The sequence below is a fragment of the Cupressus sempervirens genome, chromosome 2 (assembly GCF_028749045.1).
Source record: "Cupressus sempervirens isolate cs-2001-9-10 chromosome 2, ASM2874904v1, whole genome shotgun sequence".
Lineage (NCBI taxonomy): Eukaryota > Viridiplantae > Streptophyta > Pinopsida > Cupressales > Cupressaceae > Cupressus > Cupressus sempervirens.
This window is the reverse complement of record NC_143119.1, coordinates 299,723,519-299,743,811: the sequence shown is the minus strand read 5'-3', so window position 1 is coordinate 299,743,811 and position 20,293 is coordinate 299,723,519. Positions and strand designations below refer to the sequence as shown.

Below are 20,293 nucleotides of genomic sequence, written 5' to 3'. Positions count from 1 at the left end.
GGAACTTGCTGAATCATATTCAAGAATTGATCTTAAGATCAGAAGAAACATTTGATTTAGAGAATTTTCTGAGGCTGGATCAAGAATTAATCCTAGAAGGGAATGAGGCCAACCTAATGAAATCTTATATCGCAAAGTAGGCAGGGAAGGCCACTGCTCGCTTATGCATCCAAAATTTGTATACCATCCCTAAATCCCAAGATTAAAGATGACACCTTCAAATGACCATCTTGCATTTATAAGGAGTTGCACATGATTGGTCGCACCGTTGCTTGATTATACAAGGCCACCAAAACAATAACATATATGGTGACTTGTTGAATATTTGTCGTTGATGTCAAAGGTTGACGATCAAGGTTGTATAAAGTTTGGAGGATTACGCAAAATAACAGAGAATTGGAATAAAATGCTTATCAAACTGCTAATAGTTCATCAGTTCTTCGGCAGCTACTTTGCTACTTGCCTGAGCTGACGGTTACATGCTTGAGCTTCTTGGTTGCATGCTTCACCTAGTTAGTTGTCTACTTGTGCTGGTTACTTGTCTACAGTTGGCTGGTTGTTGTCTTGGTTGTGTGCTTGAGCTGCTTGGTTGTTTGGTTGAGCTGCTTCGTTGTGTGCTTCACCTAGTTGTTTGTCTGCGTGTGCTGGTTACTTGTCTACTTCATTTTATTGGTTGTTGTCTTGTGTTGGTTACTTGTATACTTAAGCGCAACCTTGATTTTATTTATAAATTGGGAGCTTTTATTTAATTATAACACAAATGGGGAATGCTATTTAGGTCTAACCATATACAATCAGGTCTTCAATTTTTTTGATGAAAGGGACAAATTGGTGAAGATTGAATGGTCATTGCTCATATTACTGGACGCTATAGAATTCGTGAATATTTGTGGAGTCTTCTACATTGGAAAACATCATTCTAAATTGATATTGATTATTGTTTCAAGTCAGCTCATTCTACGAAGGATAGCCAAGCTTTTGTTATATGCTTTGGTGTCTTGAGTTTGAAACAGCAGTTGAGTGATTAAATTGATAGTCTAATGTTAGACTTTGGAAAGATGAGTTTATCTCTTGTTGCTGTCCCCATACTATCTAATGGGGCAGTGGATGTATATAGTAGTTCATAATTGCAAGAAAAGTTCCTATTGTGGTTAGCACGAGTGCCCGAAATCATATTGTGGCATATCTTCATTCTTGGCCACTTGTTTTCCTTTTGGCATGAAAATTAAAGACTTCATTACTGAAAGATGTGACAAATATTATTGGCGAGCCTTTTTAGAATATATTGATGAACAAAAGGAGAAAATATCAAGTGTCTGTGGAAATGAATCTGAAGAGCTAGACATTTTTGTAATTAGAGGTCAACGATTTCAGATGTATTGTGGCTGTATTAAAATGCTCTCACTATATTTTGTCAATGTTTTCTGGATGGTCAGAAATTAAAGCCTGGCAGTTTTGGTTGAAACAAATTCATTTATTCGTTTGTTCTATTTTGGGTGTGACATCTTCTTATCTTTGTATGGTTTTTATCTAGCATTAAAGAGTTGATGTATCTTTCACTTTTGCTAGAGTTTTTTGGTCTATCCGTGGCTAATATTTGCCATGTGTTACATATGTCTGTCATTGTGAAGTGTTGTGCAGAAAATTTGCATTTCAAAACTGGTGTTGTTGCCATAAATACTACATGAGAACTTTCTTGATGATTGAGCATTACACTTAATACCACTGGAATATTTGATATGAATGGCGTTAGGGGAATGAGGTTGATGATTGTGTTATATTGTCGAGCATGTAGTGGTTGCAATTTGCTTTTGGAGTTTGAGGGTCAATTATGATCTACGGGAGTCATGCATGGTTATTGAGTTTGAATAAGATGCCGAGTCAATGTATAAAGATAGGGCAAAAAGGTGTGGATTTGCTTTATGGCTATGAGCTGTGCATGATGGTGTCTGGTTTTTGTTGGAGCTCTGCATGATAGAGTATGGTTTTTGTTAGAGCCATGTGGTTGAAGAAAAGATAGGTGTATAAACATAAACGAATATATCAGGCATGGTTGTTTATTTTGGCTAAAGCACTTACTAGGAACAACTACTGAAGTCTTTCGTGCATAGAATTCTTAGGTGATATATATATTGTGTTGGTGACTTAAGTGATATGCTTTAAACTTAGTTAGCGATTCGTGAAACAAATCCGATTCGGGCACGTGAATCTAATCTGTGGATTCGTGATTTTTTTTCCTCAATTATGATTCGTGGAGGATTTGTGTATACACAGACACACACACACACACACAAATGAGAGAAATATACATAATTCTAAAACTAAATCATTTAAAAGTATGAATCTATGATTCTAAATCATTTAATAGTATGAATCTATGGATCAAATCCATAATGATTATAAGAAAATAATTGAAAAAAAAAACTCAAACAAAAAACAATAAAAAAATTTGGACGAATCCATCCATGGATTTGGATCTAGCCTCTAGGGCACAAATTCGGTAACTAAGGTTTTTAAAGAGAACTAGTCAAGAATTGTTTTAGATTTCAATGTTTTTTAAGTTGATGCTCAAATTGAGGTTGGTACCTCAGTTGATCAAAGTTGATGTCGTGCAGAAGCACCTAAATAAAGAATGTACATATGCCAATCAGTCAGTACCGAGCGTCAGTTCTACATGAGCCGACTGGAGGAGTTTATCTTGGGATTTGTACAGGTACTTGTGGGGTTGGTTTACCCTATTCTATATTGTTCTTGTCATGCCCAAAAATATATGGGCAAAACACAGACAAATTTTTTTATAAATAAGAACTATGATTAAATAAGATAACATGGTCGTAAAAGATTTTAGATGATTAACTATGATGGAACTAATTGTTCGAGTAGTTTAAAATTCAGATAATTATAGGTACCTTGAAGGTAGATACAGATTCCCATCGATATAAAAAGGTTACAACTTAGTTTGAGCATTTCGTAAGAGGGATGATTTCGGTGAACTAAAAGTTTCTTAGTAAATCAATTAATTAAATTAAACGACTAGTCCATCAATTTGCTATAATAATTCCTTAAAATATTACCTCCTAAGGATGACGATAGATTAACACAACAACTTATTCAATACGTCGAAATGACCTACTAACTAAAATGACATCTATCTCTTAATTACATAATCTTGTTTAGCATCAATTTAATCATGATCAATATATCACTAACCTCATAATGAACTAATTAACTAGTCCCTTCTATTAATTTAATAACTTGATCGTCATAACAATTTAAATCATTTAACATTAAGAGAATTCGAAACCTAGAAGATCAATTAAATTTAACTATTCAACGCATGCTACTACATTTTAAAACTTTAATTCCAAAGTCTAAACTAACTTAAATTTTTTTCTCTAACATACTTATATCAATCTATCATTTATAATTAAAATTGAAGACTAGACTTATTTCAATTCAATCGTTAAGTAAATCTAAAACTTTATTCTAAACTATTATAAAATTTAAGTTCAACATTAAAATGCCAATATTAAGACAAATCTAATTAACTCACAATTTTAAAAACTAATTAATAACATAAAATCAAATTCATCTATAGCAAAAAAAGTAACTAAAATAAAACTAACTAATTTAATACTATCTTAAAATAACACTAACCACTTTCTAAAACTATTTACTAACATCTATACTAACATAAAAACATTATACTAATTTCTAATAACATAAAATAACTACTGATCTCAATATTTATTAATGTTAATCATGATTTAAAATATCAATAATTTCTATCTAATACCAACATATCCTATACTAACCTAGTCTACCCACTAACCATCATCCCTAAAACTAACCTAACATACTTACTAGCCAAGTGGCCTAGCCACCACTTGGCTTCCCTTCCAAGACTCCCACACTGCCCAATGTGTCTGCATGCTGACATAGATCTGTCAGGGCAGACCTGACCACTCCCTTCCTTGCGTGAGAGCTGGTCATGCAAGCTTTCAAGCGCATAGGGGGAAATATGGAGTAGGGGGGGGGTGTTAAGTTTAGCAAGGGTTAAATTTTTAAACAAACTTTCTTGTCCCCCTTGAAATGACATCAGTACTTGCTGCAGGGGGATTTGGGATTGCCCACGCCTAGCCCATAAATGGGAAGGTAGAAAAAAAGTAAGAGAATGGGGGGAAATAATTAAGTGGGTGAACTTTGAATATTTTTTTTTGATTTAAAATATGAATTGACATGAAGACCTAGGCAAGTACCTTGCCTCTTTTGCCACAAGGAGTTTAATGCCAATGCATTTAACCTGCGCCCAAATTTGGCAGGAGGTGATTTGAAGCTAGATTTAGTGATGGCTAGATAGCTGTAGGTGTAAATACTAAAAGTTTTGTTGTTGAGAGAAGGTAATAGGATATACATTTATATGTTTTAATTTTGAATTTATTTAATTTATATGGCATAAAGAATTAGTAAATGATTTTGTTGAATTTACAAAGAGGAATAATTCAGAAAATATTCTCTGTGAACTTGGGGGAAATAAAATTTCCTCTCATACATTTTCCAAAGAGCTTTTTACTCTTGGAGATGCACATTTTTTTTTGAAGCCAATATTTTTCTAAGTGTTGATATATTTTTTTGCTATATTTTTTTTTGTTATACAAGGAGTGATTTCTTTCCTAGTAACAACATTGTTTCCTTTTTCAAGCATACTATTACAAAGATGTGTATAAGGTTATTCCTTTTTTTTTTCCCTTTCTCCTATAATTTATGTTTTATCAACCATCATATAACAAAGGTATATGTTCCTTTTATTCAGAATTCAAGGTGATGCATAATCCTTAACCAAATTTGATTTTTGTCACTGATATAATTTAACAAGGAGAGAGGTAAATTTGTTGTCCACAGTGTAAGATTGTTCGTTTCCTCTTAATGTATGTAACATTGCATTGAAAACTCAACATATCCAATTTCTTTTCCTTAACATATTTGAAAACTTGAGAGTTCATATTTCGAAAACATTATTCATTGATCTATTTTCTCACATACACATGCATAATTTGAAATCACATAAGAACAATGCAAGGAAGTTTTCACAATTTTTTTCTTTCTCTATTATTCATCCTGGTTCAAGGCTCCATTGGGAAAGAACCAGTAAGAAAACTCGATCTCCTTACCAAATACATCAAGTTTAAATACATTTTTACATAATGTTAATTCAATTGAAATCTCTTCTAGGGTTTTCACAAGAGATCTTTTTCAATGTCTTCAATGCATCAAGGGAACCATGGGAAAGACAAGAACCAACATGGAGGTAAAACAACATAATAAGTTGAACAATTCAAGCGTGCATTCCCAACCCGGTTTTGCGCAATAGGTTCAACATTGAACAAAAATAGGGGGGAGGTGGATTTTCTCAATAGGAGATGTCAATCACCATACCATAACATAGCACTTTCGGGGCCAACATTCAAGAACTTCCGTTCTTCTACAAATTCCCTTTCGGGGCCAATTTAACAAGGGTATTCATTCCTTCTCTTTTTCGAGAATTCAAATTTTCATACAAGATATGAGATGACAAGTAGGGGCCCATACACCCTACCCTCTTTCCCTCCTCTCACCATGGGAGGAGACTCTACACTATTGAGGTCCAACTAAAGCCCTTCCCCCATACATGACCACTTCTTTCCTATCCAAGGGTGAGTGATGCCAAAACAATCCCCATGAAATCCTCTCAAAACAAAACATCAAGACCAGCATAAGAATAACATCAAGAACAAGTTAAAATCCCTCTAAATCAATTCCAACACACAAGCAAGCAAAACAAAGAACAACACAATGCCTTATGCATGATTCAAGCATGAACAACATGAAGAACAAATTCAAAAGAGTGAAGAACTCCTACCTTCACAAAAAGTTATGGTAAAATGGTAAGTTGAGAAGAGCTTTTCCTTTTCTTCCTTCAATCTTCCAACTTTCTCTAAAACTAGAGATTGGGTAACAACCCCAAAACTCCTCTAAAATGCCTTAACTCAACTAGACTTCAAGTAACCTCAAGATGAAGTTTGAGTCACCAACTCAAGAAAAGAGACAATCCATTTTCGCAATCGACCAAAAATAGGGTTTTTGAGTGACCCTAAAAGTCAACCAAGGAGGCTAAGGGGGTGGAAGGTACTCCCAACCCATACCCTTACCCCTAGGGTACTTAAATTTAATGTTTTTAAACCTTAAAGACTTAATAGGAGACAAATAAAGCTAGGAGAATAGTAAGACCAAAGAACAACTTTCAAAGAATTACAACACAAAGATAGCACAATTTAACAAGGGGTTCAGTTCTGTCTTTCCATTGGATTTCTCGGCTAAATTTCCTGCACACTCATTGCACACATCAGTAGTTCAAGAAACATATGTATATATGTAAAAATACGTATCAAGAAATTCAAGTAAATTAAAACATCCATTTTTCTACAAATCAATTGTTTATCTCATTCTACTCATTAAAATTGGAAAAATCCAAGTGTTATTTCTGCATTCATTCACTTCATCATCATAAATGTTCATAAGGCATTAAATGACGAAATCAAATATCTGAAAGTAAAGCATCACACATTATAAATAACATAATAATGTTCAGTGCATCAAATAATGTTCTGACATATCGAGTCATGAGTATCAAAATAATAATGTATCATCGATGCTAGGATGGGTCGGGGTGAGGCCTCACAGTTCTGGAATAGTCTATAAGCCGTTTTGGCAAGAGATAAAGATCTAGACCTTTCTGTAAGCCGTTTTGGTCTTGTAGGGTCAGTTTTCCTATGTAATAATCTAGAATGTTCCCTAGACCGTTTCAGCTTGTATAAATGGAGTCTTCGGGTTTAGAGTTGGATAGGTTTTTTTCTGAGTGAAGATGCTTTGGATAAAAGTTTTTGGATATGAAGTTACGGGGGAGAAGAAATCTGTAGGAGAGCAAGGGTAATTACAGTTCATTTGATGAATCAATTAGAAGAATATTGTTATCTATCTCTTTTTGGTGCTAGTTCCTTTTTTTTTGCTTCTGTTGAGTTTATCTTTGCATCATTTTTGGTATCAGAGCTTGGGGAAAGCTCCTAAGGTGCTTGGGAAAAGCTTGGGGAAAGCTTTCAGCTTCTAAGGCGAATGGGATTTTGCAATAGGTTGAAGAAAGAACCTGTAGGTGTGGCCAAAAGACTAGGTTGAGTGGAGAGAACCTAGATAAGAGACGATGGTCACAAGAGGAGATTTATCTCATGATCAGAAGATACTATTCGATGCATGGGTTTCATATTGGGATTTTCAGAACAAGGAAGAAGCAAGGAAAAGAGTGGAAGAGAAAAGGAAGAAAAGAGAAGAGGAAGCCATAATAGATCAAGAGATAAAAGAACGAATGGAATTCCTAATGTAGGAACTGAGAAGGCACGAAGAAATTTCAGTGCGACTAAAAGAGGAATTGCAGAAAAATATGGAAAAAGAAAATACGGATCTGGAGCATCAACCAATTCAGATTACAGAAGCTTGTACTGAGACATTGGAAGAGAAGAGTTGTCTGTTGAAAGAACAACCTGATCGCATTGATGTTGATATACCAAATGAATAGATCGATGTTGACATACCAAATGAACACAGTGATGCAGATATACAAGGTGAGCAACAACATGTTTTTGATGAAACTTATGATACAAAAGTTCTTGAAGATAGAAAAGAGGTTGAAATGGTTGATGAGCATTGTGATGAAACGGTTCATAAAGAGCTGGATGTGATGGTCCTTAATGCAACCAAGAAATGACATTTGAAGTTAAGAAAGAAGGTGGTCTGGCCTATCAAAAAGATACTAGCAGCAAGGAAGAAGACTTGTGATGAAGCTAAGAGGATAGAGGAGGCTCCAATAGTGATGAATTTGTCTCCAAGCATGGAGATATTACAGCATAAAGACATCACAGAAAAGGATGCAGTAGTTCCTATAGCAACCCAAATTGGTGAAGTCATATTTAATGAGGTTCCATCTAATCCATGAATTGTAGGTTTGCAGGAGTTCCATCTGAATATGCAAAAGTTTACGCACATATGACAGTTGTTTTGGATACTAGTCATGAGTACAAACGATAAATACCAAAGAATTGGAAGGCACGAAAGAGGAAGGCCAATCCAAGGGACTTGGATTTTATTGTCCCCAGGAGTATGGTGTAGAAGCACCCAAATAAAGAATGTACATATGCCAATCAGTCACTACTGAGTGTCAATTCTGCATGAGCTGACTGGAGGAGTTTATCTTGGGGTTTGTACAGGTCCTTGTGGGGTTGGTTTACCCTATTATATATTGTTCTGGAACAGTCTATAAGCCATTTTAGCAAGAGATAAGGATTTAGATCTTTTTGTAAGCTATTTTGGTCTTGTAGGGTTAGTTTTCCTATGTAATAATCTAGAATGTTCCCTAGACCGTTTTAGCTTGTATAAATGGAGTCTTTGGGTTTAGAGTTGGATAGGTTTCTTTTTTGAGTGAAGATGCTTTGGATAAAAGTTTTTGGATACGAAGTTTCGGGGGAGAAAAAATCTGTAGGAGAGCAAGTGTAAATACTGTTTGTTTGATGAATTAATTTGAAGAATATTGTTATCTATCTCTTTCTGGTGTTGGTTCCTTTTGTTTTTGCTTCCGTTGAGTTTATCTCTGCATCATAATGCTTCAAGGAGAGTTGGTGCTCGTTTATTTAATCTAGGTTGGCACCTATTTTGTTAATGAAAGCTTACTGTGTGCCATTTTTTTTAAATCTAGAAAGGGTTTTCTACGAGAACTTTGGTGTTTGCCTCTTGATGTTTGCTCCTTTTATGTTTAATGCAGTTTCATGTTTTTAAAAGTTTGAAATACTGATTCATCCCTTGTCTCACTTTTTCTATGTGCTCTTCAAGCTTAACTGAGAAACTCATTGAAAGGTTTGACCAAAATCACTCAAAGAGGTGTCAAAAAATTAACTCAACTAACACAAGAAGGGACTATCAAGGACTATGTGGTAGAATTTTAAAAGAATCTTCTCATAGTTCCTGAAATTACAGAAAACAAATTCACTTATATATAGAAATGCTAGTAGAAACTATTCGTGGCTTGGTAAGTGCCCTTGATCCTTCCACTCTCCAAGATGTAATCTTATAAGCCCTACGACTTGAAACCACTAAAACAAGGGATAAAAGTTACTCTAATATATATCATCAAAAGATAAACCCTTCTAGGAGGAAGATGTGCATAAAAGGACATTTCTTCCTAGAGATGACTGCGATAAACTTCAAAAGGAAACTTTATGTTGCAAGGAAAATTGGGAGCATGTAATTAATTGTAAGCAAGAGAGGGTCAAAACAAAGATTTGTGTTTCAAGTGCAAATAGAAATGAAACCCACAATACATATGTGGAAAAAGAAGTCAAGCACACAATATAGAGGCATTCCTTGACAAGGAACTATGGGAAGAAAAAAATAAAAATCCAAGCAAAAAAGGTGTGATGAAAATCTCAAAAGCAGTCGATCAAAGAAGCAAGGACAACAAATAAGTTGTGACAATCAATTGGACAATTGGAATCATGATGGGTTAATAAATAGCTTTCATGTGGAGGAGCAAATCTTGTTCTCAACACTAACAATTGTAATAAGTCAACTTGAAATCTCTCCAGAGAACTCCTAAGGTTCTCCTAGCAAATAAATAGATTCAGCTTTGTAGAACATTGTATAGATGCGCGTCTTGCTTCTAATCCTCATCGTAATATATAAGTTCTTGCTTTAAAGATATCTATGATATTAAATAGACTTTGGGTCAACTTAATAAAAAATAATTCTTTCACAAGAAGGGTGTAAAGATTACAAATTTCCTAGGGTTAGTTTAGGGAGGCTTGCATTGAAAAGATTTGGTTAAACTCATGGCTCGAGGACAAGCAATCTCGGGAAGGGTGGATTGTCATGCCCCGATCCTACGCACTAATTAGCAAATAAAATATATATAGTGAATGAATGATATTAAACTAACAATCTGTCATACCTCCCAAATATCTCCTCCATTGCCTCAAAGAGAAGAAGTAAATAAATTAAATATGGATCGACTCATTACTTAAGTCTATTATGCAACAACTAAAGCCAGCAATCCATAAAGAAGCTATTCTGGTAAATAAACGGCATCAAGTTAACTAAATCAAATACACAATCCACCGATTGGTTTTGAAGAGGCATCATTAAGAAGAGTTACGACCATTCTCAAAGGTCAACATCTTCCAAAGGTTGTCTCTGGTCATAGAGACATAAAGGTATAAGGTGTTGAAGACTTCATTAGAGGAAGACATCAAGGAAGTAAATAAAAGAAACCAGAGCAGATCAGATACATGTATACAGCATTCAATAACAGAATTCTGATTTAGATTGGTATACATGAGACTGTATATATGTATGCTTTGTGATATACAATGTGGTTAGACATTTATATTTTCTAATACATCATTAACTAAGATATTAATAAATTAGAACGATGCAGCTTATTCTGGATTGATTGTCTGTACTATTTTTGCATCAACGTTTTGAATCACAATCTGTGTTCCATCATCAGGATGAGAAGAGCACGAGGAAACAATAAATGAATTGTTGCAAATCAAGCCAAGAGTATATAATGATGCCTGAAAGTGAGCCAAGAAGAGGAGGAACTAAGGTCAACAACAGAGAGGTCATTAATCCAAAGGAAAATAAGAAATCGTCAACCAAGAAAGAGGAAGCAAGAAAAAATAAACAAAAAACAAAGTAATAAATTGTTTTCAATCTACTGAGTTTCTTTAATTAATAAAGGGTACATTAATAAATTGTTTTCAATGTATTGTGTAAAATTTATTCATTCCCTTTTCCCACAAGCCATCCTGTGTGGAATGGGAACTATAGAGTCAAACATTGCATACCTTTTTGCAGTTTTACCTACACTTTTGTAGTCATTTTCAGTGTCCATTCCTCTAGCATTTGAGTAGGCTCATTTCAGCCCATGCATTAACCGCATGTTGCCTTTGCCACTCATCGTTTTTGAGCGTCATTTGTTTGGAGACAAGGACACTGTGTGGATGTGTGCACTGTGTGCATGTGTCTTGTTGGGACTCAACAATCCGCATGGATTTTGAGTACTTGAATACCATATTTGCAAACTTTGCAAAAGTAGTACCCCTATAAATGCTTTTCATGCATATGTACTTGGCTGTCATTTTGAGGCTTATGATGCGTTTCAAGCGTTCCACTCCTTTCATTTAGTATATGCATGTGTCTCATGGTGTTAGGTTGCAATTATGAATCATTTCGTGAGAAGGCTAGTTTGCATTTGAATATCTTGCACCCGGTTTAGTTTCATGACCCACCACTTGGGGATGTTTAGTATGCATATCAAAGAACCTATGTTTCAGATTTCAAGTCATTTTGACATGTTTTGATAGGGTTTTGTGTTTCCCAAAGTTGGTTGTTAATTGATGTCCTACTGTTGCACTTTGTTCAGAAATCTGAGAAGCCCTGGTTGACAGTGAATATTTAATGACCCGTTGATTATTTTAAAGAAATGGTCATGTCATTGCATTGTAGTCACAAATGACAACGAACATGTGTAACTTGAAGCCTTGATGAATCCATACGATAAGTTTTTCAAGCTGATTCCATTTGCAAAAACTTAAAACTGCCCAGTGTCATTTGTAACAAGTTACCTGGTAGCCTTGTTTGATTGACTGTAACTTTGATCTAGTTTACCCAAATGAGAAAATTTCTTTTCCGTTGCTTTCCAGAGGTCAAAATTTTTCTATGTTACAAATTTGAGCTCATGATGAATCCGTTCGATCACTTTTCAAATGTGATTCCGTTTGTAATTTCGAAGGTTTCACTGGTAATCATATTTGTAGAATTGTTGGAAGGCTTGTTCGTGATGCTATAATTTTGAAACCATGATAGATGATGCTAAACTAATCACACCACTGCATTTTATACAGAAAATACTCCAAGCAATGTCAGTTTGCAAGTATCTACGAATTAATTTGAGCATTTTCCTAGGTTTATTCCATATGTGAAATCTCTGTTTTACCAGTATTCCCAGTTCTGCATATTTTGGGAGGCAACTTTGCTAGCTTGCCAATTGCACCCAGATTATTGTCGCGAGCCCACAATTTTACTTGCATACTCTCCATATCAAATTGAACAAGTGCCCCAGGTTTCAAGTCCTTAAGTCACTGTTTGACTGCTTTTCAAAGCCAAATCCAAAATGCAATTATCTGTTACTGATATTTTCACTTGCAGGATAAATTGAAAAGGGCAATTTTGACAGTTAATAACATTTGATCTAGAGGTTGTCATGAGATAAAATTTTGTAGGATAAAAATATGTGGAGCAAAGATAATGTACGCTAGATGCCATGGCCTAGTTACTTGTTTTTGTTAGTTTTTGAGGCCAGTCAATCATGCATTTCCAAACGATTGTCAAATGTTTTCAAATTAATTAGGGATGTTGTCTAGTGAATCTCAGACAGTTAGTTGTTTGAGTTTGAAATTTGTTTTAGTCGGGGCCTACTGGGACCCAACTTGCTTCAATTAGAAGGTGTTAGGATAGTTGATTAGTGTTACATCTTTGGACATCATGTATTAAGGCTCTATATGTTTTAGGTGAGTTGCTCCTATTATAAATTTTTGAATATTATTTGGGGGTTCGAATAATAAATGATGCCAAGTTTTCCACGGTGAAATGCCAATACAAAATGGGCCTTCTCCAAATAAGCAACAAGATTTTGCATGGTTAATGTTTTAAATTTATAATTGCAAGAGATTGGGCGAGTTTTGCCCACGCGTGCATAAGGGAGCAATAAAGGACTTGTGATCCATGACCATAGGGGGCATCATTTTATTGCATGTTGATGCCAAATAGGAGAACGCTCATGTTTGAGGCATTTTCAAATATTGCAGCTCTGCAAATTTACCAGAGGTCGACTAAGCTATTGCAAAATCCTTATGTGGTTAATGGGGAGGTGTTGCATTTACTACATATGTTTGAATACATGGAGAGTGGTAGAGATTAAAATGAATATGGGTGACTTGTAGTGCCAGTCTGAAATAGGAGCCCAAGCCTAGGCATTGATATGCAAAATGGAGTTCATAGGGAAATATGAATGAACCAAATGTTCATTTTTATTAGCGAGAGGACAGATTAAATTGTAATATGGCCTAAAATAACATAAGGACGACTGTTTCCATTTCTTTTGAATTCTCTTTCTGAATTGCGCTACTTTTCATGAGATATTGTGTCTGCACTCTTCATTAGTGGGATGTGGCTTGAGTGCAAAGGAGGCGTTTGCACATCAGTCTTATCATGACAATAGCCAAAGTTAAAGAGTTTGAATCATTAAATTCCCTCCCAGCCTGCCCACAAAGAATAGAAGAAAACAAAAGGATTGTATCAAATGTCCTCCACCATATATGCTGAAAGTCACATAGTTCTTTGCAAAGTCTGATTTGTGGGTCGTGAGAGATGATTGTGTTGACTTCAAATATGGCCAAGGTGTGATGAGTAAAACATTAACTGGTGTTTTAGCAAGGGCCTAGCCAGGCCAAAGTACCAAGACTGTATGGAAACACACAGAGCAGAGATGAATAGAGAGGACTCCTTGCTAATTCAAAATGGATTCCCACAACATTGTTCGCGAGGAGATATTTTGTCAACTTCCAATGCAAGGGAAAGATATTGATTTGATGATTAGATGTGCCAAGCATCTTGGACCACACACGAGTGAGATGCCTAGTTTGTTTGGGGTGCCAACACTACAGATTTGGAGATTTATGTGTGGGGTAAGAGGATAGAACACGATATCAGTATAAATTGGAAGGAATAGGCACAGTCAGTTTAGAATTGGAGTGCACATGGTTTTCAATATAAAGCTTTATCCCCACATGCAATGGGTGGATTGACTTATTATGTTTTTTATAATGCACTTATAAGTGTCAAATGCAAGGTGCTCTTGGACACAAAGCTGTTGCATTATGCATGGGCCCAGCAAGCTAGTTCGGCGACAAAGAGTAAATTTTGATTGACAACAATGATGACATGAGCTATGATGAGGCAGGAAACTAATGAATTGGAGAGTGCCATGTGGCACGAAAAACAAGTTGTGTAACGTTGGATGATGAGATTGCAGTTAGTGAAAAGGAGTCGCGAGGTTATGCGAACAATTGAGCACGAGTTCTCTAGTCAAATCACATGATTAAGGAGAAATGTTGCAAGGTTACGACTAACCGCGAATGGTTAGTCGTCGCTTTGCAGCGGTTAGTGGCAATTTGTGGTTGCGGATGACGAAATTATGTTGGAGGCTGGTCGTAAATAGGTTAATGATGCGGTTAGAAGAAAGAGTTCCAAGGTCGCGACATAGTCATAACATAGCATTGGTTTAGCCACTTGAAGGGTCTTGTTACACAATGATTCCCTATGGCGGTCCAGCCAATCATCTATGTGGCAAAAGGAGCCAATCTGGAGATGACATGCGGCGCTCACAAAACAATTGACCATGTTTGTCCGGAACTTGGAGGAGAAGCTAATGTTAAGTTTCAAATCAAGTATTTCAAATTATTAAAATGTTTCTCTCCAAATTGAAGGCATACATAGTGAAAGTGAAATCGATAAGAGATCATCATGTGGGGCCCACCTAAGAGTTGAGGACAAATCTAGGTAAAGGACAATAAAATAAATATAAGTGATTTGTTTCAACCGATGGGAATGACTTGTTCATTTATCTGCCTGTGTGATTAGTAAATAGGCCTGCACTTTATTTACATGGTTTGACCATACAATGAAATTGAATAAATTTAAATGTTGCAAAGGGCTTGTTCATTTTGAAAGTTTGCTGACTTCAGAGGCATGCTAGGGGTGCAAATGAGATACAAACATACAAATATTATATGTTTTCGGAAAGGTCTACTTGGGTGAAATTTTTTCCAAATTTGTAAAACAAGGATCTTCTCAACAAATTGTTTTGGTTTTTGCCATGGAGCTTTAAATTCAGTTTCTGGCAAATGGGTTTGTCCCAAATTTGGTGAGGACTGTTCTAGCAGTGTTGTTTTGCCTACAAAACCATTTAGTAGGGTTTTTAACAAGATTTTTGGCAGCAGTTTTGGCTTATCTCTAGCAGTTGGTTTCTTCATCATTTGAAGATATTTGGGTCAGTTTGCTGAGGCAAATGATGAAAATTTGATATTCAGTTGAAGGGTGAAGAAAGAAGAGAGATGTTTTGCAACAACAAGAGGAAGATTCAAGTGGACAGATGACACACATAGATCAGATCCAGGATTCTCCTCTTTTCTATATCTTCTTTGTCTTTCTAATTGTATGGGGTTGGTTCCAGCCTATTGGACAAGTTTCCATTGAGTAGGCTGAAGTAGAACCATTGTTGTGAAGTATTGTAAGGCAGAACCTCATAAATCTGAAGTTGTTTCGTAATTTGTTTTGCAATGGTTTATTCTTCATGATTCTATTGCCCATAAAGGATAAGGCACTGATCACAACTAGGAGCTTGTGCATTCTTTGTTGTCTCATGTCTGTTCTTGCTGAAACAATCTTTTATTAGAATGAACATTTCCCTTTCATGTTTAACTTATCGTAAGGTATTTTCCAGCTCCATCCTCCACATGTGAAAAGCAGATCCGAAGGTTCTTAGCCCAAATCTTCTCATCTTTGGTGCGTTCTAGTTGAATAGTGGAGCTACTGCTTAATTGATTCCAAGAGAGAGGCAAGTGTATGAGAAATTCACGGAATCAGGGAGTACCCACTAGGTCTTGCAAGGCCTGGAGTGTAGAAGGTTTGTATGAAACCTTGTTTGTTGGTCCACCCCCACTTTGTTGTCTCCTCGTTATTGAATTTGGCTAATTCATAGGGTTTCAGCCAGGGTGTGGTGGTTGCTATTTTGTAGTGTAAACTTGGTGCAATTTTAGGAGTCAACACGTCCTTCGACATCTTAACATTCAAATGTCGGTTTTGAGTGTTTCGACATTTGTCACCTACCCAGATTAGTGGAAACGGCTCTGTATCTTCCAAAACAGATTGAAACCTCTTGTTCCCTCCTTTTCTATCTTTTAATCCATCTTTTCATTCCATTCAATCTGTCTTGGGTCCTCATTTATCTTCTCACAAAAAGATCTTGCATTCTCTTAGCTTTTACAACTCTCCCTCTATCCCTCTCCCCCCATCTATGACTGTCTAGCTTGCACAATTATCAACAGCTAGGCACAACCATCTCTAATAGCTATATCCATAGGTCTCTTTGCTTTTTCAAGCGTCTTTGGTCATATGTTTCTACATCTCATGTATCTTTGAGCATCTTGAGATTTATCACATCCTTATCTATCAAATCATTAATCATTAATCATTATATGTATATTTATCTATTTGGCTGTTGTGTAGGTGGAAACACCAAAATGAGGACTTGATTGAGTCTACCCTCCAATCCTCCCTTGAGTGTGCAGATTTATTGGAAGAACTCAAATGCATTGAGGTTTTATTGTATTTATTTACCTTATTTCTGTTCATTTTTGTTATGTTCCATTTGGTATTAGGTTTCTAGTTTCTAGGTTTTGCAGGTTGGTCAAAATACAAAGTTGGTTTTTTTATCATTTTGAGTCTTTTCTGGTTTAGTGCCACAGGACTAAAACATGCCGGACTAGCATCTTTGGCCAAAATGCTTAGATTTGGACTAAAAACCCCCTAACACTTGCACTTTCCACTTTTGTAATCAGAATCTTCTCTTATATTATACATATAATAAAATATCTTCCCCAATCTGTGTCATGTCCCCTCCCGATAATTAATGTTTTTTGAGGAGCGCTAAGCCTATATTGACCTCGATAGGCTTAAGTGAGTTCTTTAGGGGCATCGTTGTGTGTGGAGTGATGCATTTAAAAAACTATTTCTTTAATTTTAAAACTACACCTCCGTATTCTAATTTGCATCTCTAGTTGGGACTTGCCGTGGATGTTTCCGTGGCATTTTGACGTGGCAACCCACTCCCATTTCATACTGGCGTTACCTTGCAACTCCCGACAATAATGTGCATCCTTAGTCGTGCTTGCATGTTCCGGTCTTGTAATGCCTCTTCTCTTGTGTGCGTTGAGGAAGCAAATGCCTTTAGAGTGCAAGAGGATGGGGAAATGGAGGACGAAATTGATGAATGCGATTTTCAGTGAGGTATGCTTCTATCGTTGAGAAGGATGTAGCCCATTCTACTTTGGATAGGATGAAATCCCTTTCTAGTTTTTAATCTATTCTTCTGATTAGAACTTCACGACAATTTACAGGAGTGTTGTTGTTGTAGAATTCAATCTTGGGACAGAGACTCTCAAAGTAGAAGTTTATTGTTCCTGTGCACAATAGCAACATATCCACCAATTGTGGTAGGAGGGACCTCGAGTTACAAATAGGGGATATTCACCATCATTGAAGCTTTGGAGGAAGCACAGTTTTGGCAATCGCATGAGGGGACTTCTTTAATTAGAGGGACCATTCGACTTCACCATAAAGAGGAAGGTGAATGCTCGAGCACGTCTGCAATGAATACAATTATGATTCATAAGCCACCCAACAACGAGAGTCACGGATCGTGAGATTAATTGTTACTTAGTAGGTGCACGATTTGTATCGGGTTGATTTAGTAGTTTAGATTGTTGCAGTTTGTAGCCTAAAAACTTTATCTTCTAAGAGTACCAATGTACATTCCACAGTCCTTACTCCCTGAAGGAGGAGTTTCATCAAAATCTGATTGGTTAGAGATATTTGAATGTAGATTGTCAACTTGGCTCTCAAAGGAATATAGTTTCCTTTCTGTAGGGTCCAATTTACTCCACTATAGAAGTAGACCAATTCCCTCGAATTAAGTAGGCTACTCCAAGTGGATGTAATTGTCTTTGTTGGATGTTCTGCCATTTGTGGGCCAAGTAGTGAATTGTCTTAGTTAGATGCTCTTTGCTCTTAGGTTTAATTGGGCTGAATTGTCTTGCTCGATAACCTGGGCCAGGGCTCCGTCGAATTAAGTAGGCCACCCCAAGTGATGTAATGGTCTTGTATATTTCTTCAATTTGTGGGCGATGAGGGGAGTTGTCTTAGTTGGATGTTGCATGCACTTGGGCACAATTGGGCTGAACATTCTATGGGCACCCATTTGTGGTTTTCCCTTTCCAAACCCTACTATGGTTGATTATGTGAAATTGAATTATTTATAGCCTGGTCCATAAAGTTCAAAAACTATTGCATCATTTGTCTAAATAGGTTAAGATGATTATTGATATATATGCACTTATGTTTGTTGTTGGATCCAGAATCTAAATAGAAATATTTTGTCTTGTGAGTTATATTTCAAATATTGTCTAATATGATTGCAGGATCTAAACCACGATTAATCTTGATATAAAGACATTTAATTGGTAAGATATAATTCTAACTATATTGCGTTTCTTATTTTAATTGAACTTGTGATTCTAGTCCAAGGTTTAGGATCATCCCAAAAGAAGACATCACACAACTTTTCCGTTTAGCATTTCTAGGGAGGTATGGCCCTGAAAGAAGTGGCTATTAGTATCTCTTTATGAAATATAACTAGTTTTTCACTTAGCTGAGGATGATGATTTCTCTGAATATCAACTTTTACTGGGTAGTGTATCAAATTCCTTAACAATTTTCAAATTGGTAGGGGATAAATGTACGAGGTTATGATAAAAAACAAACATAAATTATAGTAATTGTTGAACACATGGTATCCTGTCTTCTTTGCTTCCATTTGGTACAAATAACATTTTCAGTGGTGCAATGGGTCTCTACAGATTTTCTATTATGATTATGTTTGAATTTCAGAAACTCTATATGTGTTCCTAGCATCATGTAAAACACTATATGGTGTTCCTAGTATTATTTTTTGTAACAAATCAAAACGTTAAACCTTGTTTTTCCTGTACATCATTGTATTCTAAACTAAACTAAAGGCCAACTTCTGTTTTCTGAAAATCAATGGTTGAGATTTTTTTTTTTTTTCAGTTTTCTGTTTTCTTCTGATTATGCCGTTGCATTGTTATGGATATTTTCAGGTGAGAGGATGTGCACATTTGTGTCTGGAGGATGTTTTGAGAAGTTACCAAGGTTTGCCTATCTTAGGATTGGCAAGTGAAGCAGTTGGAAACCTATTTGAAAAGTTCCTTCTTATGGCAGGTGGATCAAATGCTGTTGGGACAATAGGGAATATCCAAGCAGATTCAAATGGTGCTAGTGGTGCCATGGAAGTTCTACACATCCTTAATGCCCTTAAAATTATTTTGCCTTTAATGTCTGGAAAAGTTATTTCAAAACTTCTGGCACATTTCAAATTGCTGATGCAATTGCGTCAACAATTTCTTACAAGGCATGTCATGAATGTGCTGCATGCTTTGTGTATCCATCCAAGTGCTGATGTTCCTGCTACAGGACTTGCAGATTTATTGGGTTGGCTTGCTGCTTCTTTTTTTTCTGAGGAGAAATCAGCTGATGAAATAATGTTTGCAGCACGTTTACTGGACCATGGCATGAAAAAGATTTATGATCTTGATAAGAATTTGTGCAGAGTTAAACTTCCTCATGTTTTCCATTCACTTGCAGGTCAGTTTTTCTAGTTAGGCCTACTACAGAACATGCTCATATCTTTTGAATTATAATTGTTGTTTTTGTTTAATCATATGTCTAATGTTTCCAATGAAAAGATAAATGAAGTTGAATATGATTAAATGATAACATTAGATGTTCTAGGATGAACTAAAGCTAAAGTACTATTTAAAAGATAGTAAATATGAAAAATTCTCAGATTTGCAATGGACATTGCTAGATTGAGTCTGCACCAAGTGTACCTTATTCTATACAGCATGCTTGTGTTTTGTTATGCTTTGTTCTGATTTTTTTCAATGAAAAACAAAAAATCTTGTTTCAAGTCGTTTTACCAGGAAGTTAACTTGGTGGCATAAATTATGCTTTCTCTAAGTTCATTTCCCTTTATGATTTTGGTTGGCCCACCGGTCTTTTTTGATATGCATAAAGTATGTATGTCAAATCTTGTGAATATACATGCCATAGGTGGAGCCATTTGATTGTGGCTAACAAATATTTACAGCACCAATTGCAATTTTTGAGTTTTTGCAGAACCCAAAACATGTTCAAATTGAACATCACAAATAACCAAGGTTTTCCATTGTTGCTGACAATGCAGAAAACTTCTTGTAGAGAAGGATGGTTTGTTGTGTTTTTTTGAAACATATTG

At 35.8% G+C, this 20,293-nt stretch overlaps 1 protein-coding gene across 3 annotated transcripts in view; it reads left to right on the top strand.

The window, feature by feature from the left end:
• LOC149572267 (ARM repeat superfamily protein) overlaps positions 1–20,293 on the top strand; it is a 101,029-nt gene that overhangs the window by 28,267 nt on the left and 52,469 nt on the right. For all 3 annotated transcript variants that reach the window (XM_089813500.1, XM_089813501.1, XM_089813502.1), the window contains exon 2: positions 19,098–19,641. In XM_089813500.1, coding sequence (XP_089669626.1) covers positions 19,098–19,641 — 544 coding nt within the window. The remainder of the gene's footprint in view (positions 1–19,097; positions 19,642–20,293) is intronic.